A 12,766-nucleotide genomic window follows, 5' to 3' on the forward strand; every position below is an offset into this window, starting at 1 on the left:
TATGAATGAACTCTACTTGTAATTGATATATATATATATATATATATATATATATATATATATATATATATATATATATATATATATATATATATATATATATCACTGTTTCATTTTAACTGAAAAGAAAAAAAAAAAAAAACATAATTAAACTGAAATAGACTGAAAAGACTGTTTAATGGCAGGTTACCATTTTGAAACAATTTATACTCCATAACTGTATCTTATTTCCTGGGCAATAATGGTGGAAAAGTTTAACTTCAAAATGCAGGCCGTGGCTTTTGAAAATATTTTATCAATAAAAACATTTATTTATTTACAAAAACTCCTCAAAAAAAAAAAAAAAAAAAAAAATCTTGGTCATATAGGAAACAAAAGAATGCATATAAGGGGGTCAAACTGAACCATTATTATTAAAGTCCCCCTGAAAACAAAATTTTAGTTTTTTAGCTTTTAGTATGAATATGTAAGCTGGTGTGTTCCAAAACAATGTGTTCAAAAACATTTAGGAGATGTAAGCATTCAAAACGTACAGTCTCTCATTTCTGCTAAAATGGATCACAGATTTTCATGACATCACATCACACTTCAGCTTCTCATCAAATCTTCTGTCCAATCAAATGCTCTCTAGAATCTTAAGTTCCACCCCTTCCTACACTATAAACAGACGTTGAAGCTGCGGCTGAAATCGGTCACTTGTTCACACATGTTAGGGTCAGACAGTTGCCTTTTAATGCTGCGTTCACACCGAACGTGTCTGGGGCATCTGATTTAATTGTTAAGTCAATGTAAACGCGCGTTTAGACGTCCTGCGGCATGAATCAAGCGTCTAGCGTGGCACAAATCGGCCGTTGACGCACGAATTGAGCGTTCATGTGCCTGACGCGCGATTCGAGTGTCTGATGCCCAAAAAATCTCAACTCCGGTGAAAATTTGCGGCGCGTTAACCAATCAGGGACTCTGCTTTGGTAGTAACATGTTTATGACGTGATCAACGGTGGAGACCAGAACACAGATAAAAGTCGCTGTGTGTGGCCAACCTGAACTCTGTGATGTGTCATCATATTTTTATCGAGACAGGAATAAAAAGGACCTTGCCTGGAAGAGGATAAGCAAAGAAATCAGACAATCGGTTAGTTTTAAAACGCTTTGCATGATTTTAGCCGTTGATACTAGCCCACCTGCTAGTTAGCAAAAGCCGGCCGGTGTTGTGCCGAATTCCGACCCCCTGCCAGATTATTACCCCCCTAGTATTGGTAGGTTTAGGAGTAGGTGTGGGGGAGGGGTTAGGATTAGGATTAGGCAATCAGGTAGCGTCTTCAACGAGGGGGGTAGTAATCTGGCAGGGGGTCAGAATTCGGAACAACACCTGGCATAACCGAGTTAAATTGCCGCTACTGGTTTCCAACTAACAAGATGATGTGTTTATTCAGAAGATCTGTGCAGAAAGAGATGGAAGCCCCTCCCATGATGTGAATTCGCATCTGAAGCATCTGACTTCAAAATGTTCAAGCGTCCAACTAGACGCGTCTGATATGAATTTGACGCCCCAGATGCGTTCGTTGTGAACGCAGCATTACAATCAGTATCCTATAAACACTTTAACAACTCAGAATGTCGGTGGAGAAAGGCATATAGTTCATCATAACATCGTAATATACATCACACACCCGTCATTTTATTAAATCTACATGATTTTTCATATCAACAGAACAATATACCGGGATAACCTGGGTTCTCTCGAGACTCCCCTGCTAGTTCGCTGTTCATGACATGCTAAATCCCGCCGGCACGTTGACGTGATTGGAAGGTAGTTTGTGACATCAGAAACACCAGTGATTTCAAACTGCGGGTTTGAGACTCTTTTTTTCACTGCAGTTTTAAGGAGAAAATACTCAGCAATGGTGTTGACTTATGAATTTGCACAAGGTTTGTCTTAAAGCATATTAAAAACACCTCATAGACATATAAACAACATTAAAACTTGATTTTCACCATGGGGGTCTTTAAGGAAAGTGGACAAATAAGCATGTTTGATATATTAAAATATCTGTGTATCATATTGAAGTCCCCCTGTAGTCAATTATTTTATCCCTTAAAACTCATCTTTGATCACCAAAATGACATATTTAAAAAAAAGTGAATTTTTTTTTTTCATGCTTGTACACCCTTGTCTCATTACACGGATCAATGAATATGGAAATTACTCCGCCTCCACTCGCTCAGCCATTTTCCTCTGAACATACGCTAAGCGGATGTTAGACAATTTCGTTGCTTTTAGTTTCCAGATTTAAAAAAAAAAACATTCAGTCCTGCAGGCGCCCGGGCCTTCTCCGTACATGAAACAGATGGACATCCATAGAGATTTTTTTTTTTTTTTTTTTTTTTTTTTTTGTAATTGTCTATTTAGCTTGTGCTAATGTTTTGTATAAGTGTTTATGATCTTGTGTTGTAAATTGTGTTTTATGTTTTATGTTCTGCAGAACAGGAACCTGCTGGAAACCAGTTTTTAAACTGAGTCAGGCCCGTTTAAATTGTACCTTAATGTTACTTTTTAACCTTTCCTGTATAATAAATGAAATGAATGAATGAATGAATCCTTGAATGAGCGCGGACTTCCAGCGTATTTTCTTGAACTTACCAGGCAGGCTAAAATTTATAATGGACTGAATAGCTCTCTCAGAACTAGACGTGTGAGGACACACTGACTGATTATGCACACGAATCACAGTCACACGCACACGCTCAGAGCAATATTGTTTTAGCTATGTTTTAATAGTAGGCTATTAAAATATTTCTAAGGACAAAACATGAACTTTCTTGGCTTTACTTCAAGTCAGCTATATGCCTATATGCGCTTGCACACTTGGCACAGCCCTTGCGACGGTTCTGTCATTAATATGAAATAATATGATTAGCCCTTTGCTTGACTACGTTATCAAACAGCTAATAATGTGTTGCTAATGTTACACACACCGTTCCTGTTCTTCATCTCAAAGTCAGACAGCCTTACAATCAGTATCCTTACAAACGCTTATTTGAACAACTCAGAACGTCAGTGGAGGAAGGCATATAGTTCATCATAACATCGTAATAGACTCGCTATATTGATAATAGACTCTTTTTTTCACTGCAGTTTTAAGGAGAAAATACTCAGCAATGGTGCTGACTTATGAATGTGCACATGGTTTGTCTTAAAGCATATTAAAAACACTACATAGACATATAAACAATATTAAAAACTTGATTTTCACCACAGGGGGTCTTTAAATATTTCATTATAGGACACCTTTTTTAAGAAAATAATTTATACCAATATGGTTCATTTTGACCCAGGTACATTTGTCTTTGTCTTACGCATTCTAGGGTCAATAGCTGTTTTGTAACCCAGACTCTAGTATGTGTCTATGCACAAACTGACTTTCAAAAATAAACCTAATGTACCAAAAGAAACATTCAGTGGAATAAAATAGTGTGACAACTACACTGCAAAAAATGTTGTTCTTACTTAGAGTTTTTGTCTTGTTTCTAGTCAAGATATCTTAAAGTTCTTAAATCAAGAAGCATTTTCTTGACAAGTAAAAATTATTTTCTTGTTTTGGGGAAAAAATAAGTTTTCAGTTTGTATTAAGATCATTTTGCTTACCCCATTGGCAGATTATTTTGCTTGTTTTAAGGAAAAACAACTTAAATTTGACTTTTTTTTTCCTTAAAACAAGAAAATAATTTTTACTTGTCAAGAAAAATGCTTCTTGATCTAGGAATTTTTAGATATTGGACTGGGAGAACAGCATTTTTTGCAGTGTAGCCCCATTTTCCATGGTACTGAATAGTTACCATATATTCATTGAAAAAAATATATACACCATGGTATTCTTTCATTGTGCCATGGTAATATTTGATGACAAATCAATTAACATGAATTCTGACATACAATGAGAAATGACATGAAACGATTTTATAGCCTATTTTTTAAATAAATAAATAAGCAATTACTTTAAGCATTAAACCAATTATTTACTAAAAGATTTACATTTTATTTAGAAAGTGCCTCATCAAATCCCAAATTTTTCCTCAGTAACCATCAGCTGAGGTAAGATTTGAAGTAGTGGTGCTCTTTCTCTGGTGTTTCAAACATGTCATCTCTGATTAATTCAAAATCAACATTCGTTCAAATAAAGTGCGTCAACACCACTTGTTAATGGACTTTATCTGACCTTTACTGAATGGAATGATTTGACCCGCTAAAATGACGTCGTGCTGTGACGTCTGTTCCGCCGTTCGCCTCGCGGTTGTGTTTACAGTCAGATTTGGCGGGAGAAGATTAGACGACCGCTTTCGTTTTACAGAGAGCCGCTTGCGTCAATGGCGACGACTGCGTCCGCAGCTCCCGTGGAGTCGGATTTGGACCGCAGCGTAGCTGAAGACGAGCCCCGAGGCAACGAGCCGGAGGAGGACGGAGGGAATGGGCAAGCTGGGCCCACGACGGGCGCGCAGCAGCAGCACCGTCTCGCCAAGTTACCGCTGTCCCGCATCAAAACGCTGATGAAAGCAGATCCGGATGTGAGTCTGGCGAGTCAAGAGTCCGTGTTCATCATAGCTAAGGCCACGGTAAGACACTCACATATGTCCACGTGCTGAATACATCTCCCCCTCACTTCTCCTGGCTCTCTATCTGCGTTATCTTGTTCATTTTAGCTCCGTGTGTCTGTCTGTGATGTCCATTTGTGTTTCTGTGTTTGTCCGTCTGTCTGTAATTTGATATCTATCTACAGTACTGTGCTAAAGGCACGTTAGTATTTTAACTAAAAAAAAAATGCTTTTAAGACAGTAGTGTGTCAGTGGGAAATATCAGTTTACATTTCCAATCATTCATTTTGCTATTAATTGTAGGGGAGAGCGGGGTAAGTTGTCACATATCTTCATAACTCCAAAACTAGAGACTCTATCTCAAAAAACAAATAGCCACTTTGTTTGACTTCCAGTCAACTTCCTGTTCACATGTGGTCAAGATCGCTCTAATCTGAGGTTAGCAAAATTTTCTTATTTTTTGGCTTAAAAAGTTGCACTTTAAATTTTATGCAATACAACTTTGTTAGATATGAATGTTAAAAATTATTATTTTGCACAACATGGAGGAGACAATAACGTGTCTTTTGTTACTTTAGCTGACGTGCTATGTTGAGCTCACCTTGAGTTTAGCCAACATTAGCACACATGTCAGTTTGGGGCAAGTTGTCTCAATGACTTTGGGGTAAGTTGTCACGTGTGACAACTTGCCCCAGTACAAATAAACACATGAAACATGCTCAAAAAAGAGGTTCAACATAAGTCAGCTATGTTCAGAGATTAAACATGTTAAGTTAAGCGAGTTATCTGCAGTATTCCATTCAGTTATCACGGATCTATGTGCAAGCCAGAGGAAGTTTGAGTTTAAAGTTCAAAGTAAAGTGGTCTTGCCACTCAATGTGTTTTGATTGAAATGTGTATTGTTTGGATTGAAATAATTGTTTTTCCAAATTCTCTAGGCATGATTGTTTATATTTCCAGTTCTGGTTTGAATTTAAAAATTAAAATCAAGAACAATTAAGTAGTTCTTAGTTTAAGTGTTCTTATTTTTAGATAATCTAGTGTGACAATTTACCCGCTGATGGGGCAAATTGCACATTCTCTATTCAACAGTACAACTCCGTAATGAGATAAGATATGAAAATGTAATGAATACAACATATGTGCCCAAGACTTCCTTCTTTCATTTGGTATGCCATTTATACCATTGTGATGTATGGTGCTGATCAAATGTTAGACAGTGTATAGAGTGTGACAACTTACCCCGCTCTCCCCTAATAATCCAGTCAGATTTTTGTAAGCACAAAGAGTCTTGACAACAGTTGGTGTGATCTGATCTCACCATCGAGTCCATCTTGATTTCATGAAAAAACATAAACTGAGAATGACTAAATCCATACCTTTACTGAATGGAATGATTTGACCTGCTAAAATTAAAACTAGGTCAGAGTGTGGCACTGTCTCCAAGGCACTTGAAGAAACTTACCTTCAAAGCTACCTGAAAAACTGTGTGTAAGTGTACCTGGACAAAAGCTGTTTTAAACGCACACCAAATATTGATTTGATTCAGTTAATAGAAGTTAATTGATAAATAATTTCTATTTATCACATCCTCATATTAGAGCATTTTTTACACAAGTGCCTAAAACTTTTCACAGTACTGTAGCTTTGCAGGTAAGTTTCTTCAAGCGTCTTGGAGACTGTGCTGCAGTTCTTCTGGATTTTGTCTGTCTCTGTTTTTTTTTTTTTTCTGTTTCTTCATGTAATCACAGATGGACTCAATGATGGTGAGATCAGATCTTCGTGTGGAGCATACTGACTGTTGTCAGACTCCTTGTGCATACAGAAATCTCATTGGATTATAATAATTAATGGCAAAAGGAATGTTTGGAAATGTAAAGTGAAATATCCTATTGACACACTACACCAAACGATATAAATAACTGACTTAAAACCATTTTTGGGGTGAAAATGCTAATGTGCCTAATACTTTTGCATATATATATATATATATATATATATATATATATATATATATATATATATATATATATATATATATATATATATATAATATATACACACACACACACACATACAGTCTGACCAAAAATTATTCAGACAGTAGATATAATTTATGTTTTACTAGTGGGACACTATAGCTCATTTGTGTAAGTGAGGATAGCAAAATAAAGTAAACTGTGACACATTATACCCAAAAATTTGTGGACTACCAGTAAAATTGATGATAATTTGGAACCACAAATTATTCAGACACTTTGACTTGACCTTTTTTTGATTAAGTGTTATCTGACATAATTAAGATTATTTTTTTCTGACACGGTTTAACTCTGAGATCTTGTCATATTTTATTACCATTTTTTAACTATAGTGAATGAACAGTATTAATGAATGAAATGTTCAAGGTGTCTGAATAAATTTTGGTTTTACTGTATATATACACGCATTCATACACCGATCAGGCATAAAATTATGACCACCTTCCTAATATTGTGTTGGTCCAACTTATGCTGCCAAAACAGCCCTGACCCATTGAGGCATGGACTCCACTAGACCCCTGAAGGTGTGCTGTGGTATCTGCACCAAGATGTTAGCAGCAGATCCTTTAAGTCCTGCAAGTTGCTAGTTGGAGCCTCCATGGATCGGACTTGTTTGTTCAGCACATCCCACAGATGCTCGATTGGATTGAGATCTGGGGAATTTGGAGGCCAAGTCAACACCTCAAACTCGTTGTTGTGCTCCTCAAACCATTCCTGAACCATTTTGCTTTGTGGCAGAATGCATTATCCTGCTGAAAGAGACCACAGCCCACAGGGAATACCATTTCCATGAAAGGGTGTACATGGTCTGCAACAATGCTTAGGTAGGTGGTACGTGTCACAGTAACATCCACATGGATGGCAGGACCCAACATTGCCCAAAGCATCACGCCGCCTCCGCCAGCTCTCCTTCTTCACATAGTGCATCCTGGTGCCATGTGTTCCCCAAGTAAGCGACGCACATGTACCCGTCCATCCACGTGATGTAAAAGAAAACTTGATTCATCAGACCAGGCCACCTTCTTCCATTGCTCCGTGGTCCAGTTCTGATGCTCACATGCTCACTGTTGGCTCTTTCAGCGGTGGACAGGGGTCAGCATGGGCACCCTGACTGGTCTGCGGCTATGCAGCCCCATACGCAACAAACTGTCATGCACTGTGTATTCTGACACCTTTCTATCAGAACCAGCATTAACTTCTTGAGCAATTTGAGCTACAGTAGCTCGTCTGTTGGATTGGACCACATTGGCCAGTCTTCGCTCCCCACGTGCATCACTGAGCCTTGGCCGCCCATGACCCTGTCGCCGGTTCACCACTGTTCCTTCCTTGGAGCACTTTTGATAGATACTGACCACTGCAGACTGGGAACATCCCACAAGAGCTGCAGTTTTGGAGATGTTCTGACCCAGTCATCTAGCCATCACTATTAGGCCCGCTCAAATCCTTACACTTGCCCATTTTTCCTGCTTCTAACACATCAACTTTGAGGACAAAATGTTTACTTCCTGCCTAATATACCAACCCACTAAAAGGTGCCGTGAGGAAGAGATGATCAGTGTTATTCACTTCACCTGTCAGTGCTCATAATGTTATGCCTGATCGGTGTGTATTTTATTTATATAAAAAAAAACATAAAGCTGGAAATTAAGCAGCCATAATACAACTCCATAAATTCTGAAACACTTTACTGATTGGTTTGTTGTTTATACTTTCTTATTGATATATTAAAGACAATCACAAGTCATTTCTGCAATTTCAATAAAACCATTTGTATGTTAGCCAGCTAGATCATGATCTTGGTAAAAATATTGAATACATCAGATGTTTTTAAAGCATAAAAAAATGGTTGTACAAGATCAGTGAATGTAAGATTTTTTTTTCTCTCTCTCTTTCTCTGTTTGACTGTCATTTCAATTTGAGATCATTTCTATCAATTTATCTGCCAATTTCCTATCAGTCTATCTGCCTAGTGCACATTATATGTTTTTGCCAAACACTGTTTTCTTGTATGTAGCTTGTAGATTATAAAAAGAAAAGACAAAATATAGTAAGACAGTCTCAGTTCACATTTAAGCAATATCCCATGAGCAAGTGTAATATAAATAAATACTAATAACTAAGCATTAATGCTACTCATACAATCAAATTTGAGGACCACAACTAACTGCTTTGTAAAGTGTGATATGCTCAGTGAAAGCTAATTACTGTAATTGCCTTACCATGGCAGAAGTTCTCATAGTGTCACAAAAGTACTGTGTGACTGTTCCTGACACAGTAACTGATAAAATGAATGAAAGAGGAGAGATGATCTGTTAAAAATATTTTAATACTAGTTCTTCTATGAGCCTGTCATCGCATTGCATTCATGGATACAATGCTTGTCTGTTTGAATATTCTGAATTTTGGGTCATACTAGGGTGGATTTGTTGTCTTGATGGACCCGTTTGTGCCTAACTACCGCCAGGGCCACGCTTCAGTTCACAGGGCACAGAACAACTTTTATGGATGGCTCCCACCAATACACATATCTCGTATCTGAGTTAACCTATTTGTTTTCTGCCTGCAGGAGCTTTTTGTTGAAATGATTGCAAAGGACGCTCTTGTTTACGCACAACAGGGAAAGAGAAAAACTCTTCAACGCAAAGACTTGGGTAAGTTGAAATGTTAAATTCTAAAATGGTTAGTATAGCACATTTAACTAGAAACATCAGTGGTATTAATGCAGTAATTGTTGGTGCTTTTTTTCTCTTGGCAGATAATGCTATTGAAGCAATAGATGAATTCGCATTTTTGGAAGGTAAGGGAGGCGTAATTTAATGTTATTTCCTGCTGGCAATGGTCTAAAGCAGTGGGGACGAGTTTTATGGATTATTCTGATTGCCTATATTTCTTTCCTCCCTTCAAACCTCATTTTCCAAGAACGGCAAGAACCATGCAGAACATTGATTCTAGGAAATAAAAAACTAAGGCAGTTGGTAGTAACATAACTCTTTCATTAAAGATATTCTGCTTTGTTGTTGGTGGTTCCGCTTGGTTTTGTGAAAGCCCATCAGTAACCCGCACCGAAGCAGCTCGAAAAGGTGGTCTGCGTACAGCTCATGTGGACTATTCCCAGTTTAAATGCAATCTGTCCTTAATCGCAGTTCTTGTCCTTAATCATTAGTTACAATAGGGATTTCGTACCGTAGGAACATTTCCATAGTTACTATAACTATTGGCGGAAGTACCCTCTTTTTGCCGTGTTTGCACCGCAGGAACTGGGAACGATTTTAGTTATAGGAACTCTTTTTAGGGGGACTAAATTAGCTTCCACTTCCACTGTGTTATATGATCAAGCTCTTAATCATACAAATGCTTTTAAACCATTCAAGCGTGACAAGACAAATGAGAACGTGCTGTCTTTGAATGTCCTGCCTATGTGACACACCCACAACGCGCGTCAGTATCAAGTTCTCTTCCGGTCTTGAACGACCATAACGCACACACATTATGCCAAAATGTCTGTTTTGTTGTGTTTCCTCATAAAAGCAGTCTTAAATTAGTTAAATTAAGTCTTAAATGAACAAAGATTTGTGAGAAAATGGGACACGTGTCAGATCCGTGTCGTGTGCAGCAGCGGCAGATCTTAAAGTGTCATTAATGTTAATCAAACAACAAAGGAACGAGAGCAGATAACTGCTCTTGACTAATAAACTTAAACGTTCTGTTCCTTATTTGGTTCCACAGTTTCCACGGTTTCAGTTTTTTATATAAACTTTGTGTAAGTTAGCCTATTTGTTATATTATATTAGGCCTAGCATGGTGTATTCTTATTTGTTTTGTTAATAAACGTTCTGTTTAATATAAGCGAGTTTGTCATTGTACTGTTTTTCAGTAAGAATAATAACCCACCATTCAAGCAATTGCCGCTAATTCATAAGCGAAAAAAAAAAAGAAAAGAGGTGCAGGCCTCGCCCCCTGGTGACACCGGTATTACCGGTATTGTCACGTCATCGATTAACGGTGTGATTAATTGATGACACAAATTTTCTCATCATGCACATACCCCCTTAAATTTTTGAGTCAAATGGATTTGCAGTGTAAACACGTGGTTTTCAGTACTTACTCCACAAACTAACTCCACGATTATGGAAAACGTCAATAAAACAAACATACATAAAGTTAACAGTATTTACCTGTCACCTTTTTCTGCAGCATTATGTTCTTTTCTCATCACCAATGATATGTGGCAATGCAATTGTCTTAAATTTCTTCTCTTAGCCTTCTTTTTTGCTCTTTCAATCGCATAAATTCTACATTCCATCTCCAATATTACGGAACACAAAACAAAAACTGCTCTGATCACGGCATCCTCCAGTTGTTGACGTTGTTGAATTATGCACTTAAATGACATTGCTGTTGGCCAGCTTAGATCACTTCAGAGTTCCTACTGGCGGTGCGATTACAACCAGGAAAATGGCCTTAGGGGTATTTTTTTTTTTCTCTGGGGGACTGCCCTGGTGGCTAGTTCTTATAACTGAGTTCTTATAACTACCTGGTGCAAAAACGCCAAATGGTAAAAAGTTGCAGCTTGTATATACAGTGTTACTTAGGTCAATGATGTGAACTTACCATGGTTCAGAACCAAAAGTACAATGTAACAAAAGAACTGTGGAGGGATATGGAACCAAACTTTAAATCAACTTTGTTTTCTGTATCACTCTTGTATAGGTACTCTGGACTGACTGAAAAGATGCATTGATATGAATATAAAGACGGTCAACAAGTTCTGAAGGTCCCTTTCAGATTTGCGAAATCAAGAGAGGCAAACTGGTGTTTTTAATGATGATGATGATGATGATGATGTTGGTATGCTTGGGCAGTTTGATTAATATTGTATAGTTGTCAAAGTTGTAAAATGCCAATTGTATTTTTCTATGTTATATGAAACCGTGTTTGGTGTTTAAATAAAGTGAAGTTCTTTTATCTGTTCTGGGTGTTGTGTGTTTCTTGTGCGAGTGGGATAAAATGATTTGCATGAATTTATGCTTTTTTGAGTGTTTCTTGTGTTGCTGGACTTGATTATCAGCAGAAAGTCTGGTCTGCAGATTATTCTGGCCATGAACTATTCTGCTCACTACAACCAGAAGAGACCTTTTGACCAACCTGTGAGGAACCAGCAACAGTTTTTGTTTTTATATGCCATAAATCTGAAATCGATCATATTACTGACTAGAAATGGACACACACAAATTATGGCTTCTCTATGATTAATTGTATGAAATGGATTTGAATCCAGCTTCCAAAAGACAAAACTAAATCACATTTGATAATTAACCCTTTGAAGCATACATCATACCTGTGATTATAATGTTCAGTGCGTCATGTTATTAACTGCTACATTCAAATCTTCGTTCACGTTTTGGATGGCGATGAGCCAGGGATGGGCACGTTCAGTGCTCATCATATATCACAACTGTTCAGTGTTTTCAACCATATGTTTCTGACATTTAAATACAGATCAGTACTAGCAAAAAAAAAAAAAAAAAACATTTATAGTTGGTAAAATATACACTGTCTATGGAAGCTGCAATAATCCTTTCAAATATAACTACATATATGCCATAAATCTGAAATCGATCGTATTACTAGAAATGGACGAACACAAATTATGGCTTCTCTGTGATTAATTGTATAAAAAAATACCTAAGAAATTGGTAGAAAATGCATGTAGACTTAAGATATTATAGAATTTATGACAGTCCAAAATTAATTGGTACCGATTAATTCACAGGCAGACAATATATCAGAAAATGCTGTAGTGCTCATGAACATCTTGTTCGCTGGTTACTAAGTACCTGAAATGGTGTTTTTTGATATGGTGCAAATTTTGACAGTGATCATTTTTTCCTTGAAAGTTTTCAAAGGCCTTTTCTTACTGCAAAAACTACTGGTTTCAAGAGTTTCGCTGTTTTGAGGAGTCCACTCGCCTCAGGGATCGTGGGATGCACTCATCAAGGGTGCAAAGTTGGTGTTCGTCAGCAACCTTTGGAAACCTAAAATGACAAATGCCCTACAGTCTTGTGGACAGACCATTGAGAAAGAAGAAAAGTCCACAGCTGTCCACAACTGCCTTTTGAAACAATTGTTTCTTATCG

At 37.3% G+C, this 12,766-nt stretch overlaps 1 protein-coding gene across 1 annotated transcript; it reads left to right on the forward strand.

The window, feature by feature from the left end:
• Window positions 1-4,251: 4,251 nt before the first annotated feature.
• pole4 (polymerase (DNA-directed), epsilon 4, accessory subunit) lies at window positions 4,252-11,580 on the forward strand. The gene is made up of 4 exons (XM_067387448.1): window positions 4,252-4,611; window positions 9,196-9,280; window positions 9,385-9,426; window positions 11,340-11,580. The coding sequence occupies exons 1-4, from the start codon at window positions 4,366-4,368 to the stop codon at window positions 11,351-11,353; spliced, it is 387 nt and encodes a 128-aa protein (XP_067243549.1). The 5' UTR covers window positions 4,252-4,365; the 3' UTR covers window positions 11,354-11,580.
• The last annotated feature ends 1,186 nt before the right edge of the window (window positions 11,581-12,766 follow it).

The sequence above is a fragment of the Chanodichthys erythropterus genome, chromosome 6 (genome assembly GCF_024489055.1).
Source record: "Chanodichthys erythropterus isolate Z2021 chromosome 6, ASM2448905v1, whole genome shotgun sequence".
NCBI lineage: Eukaryota > Metazoa > Chordata > Actinopteri > Cypriniformes > Xenocyprididae > Chanodichthys > Chanodichthys erythropterus.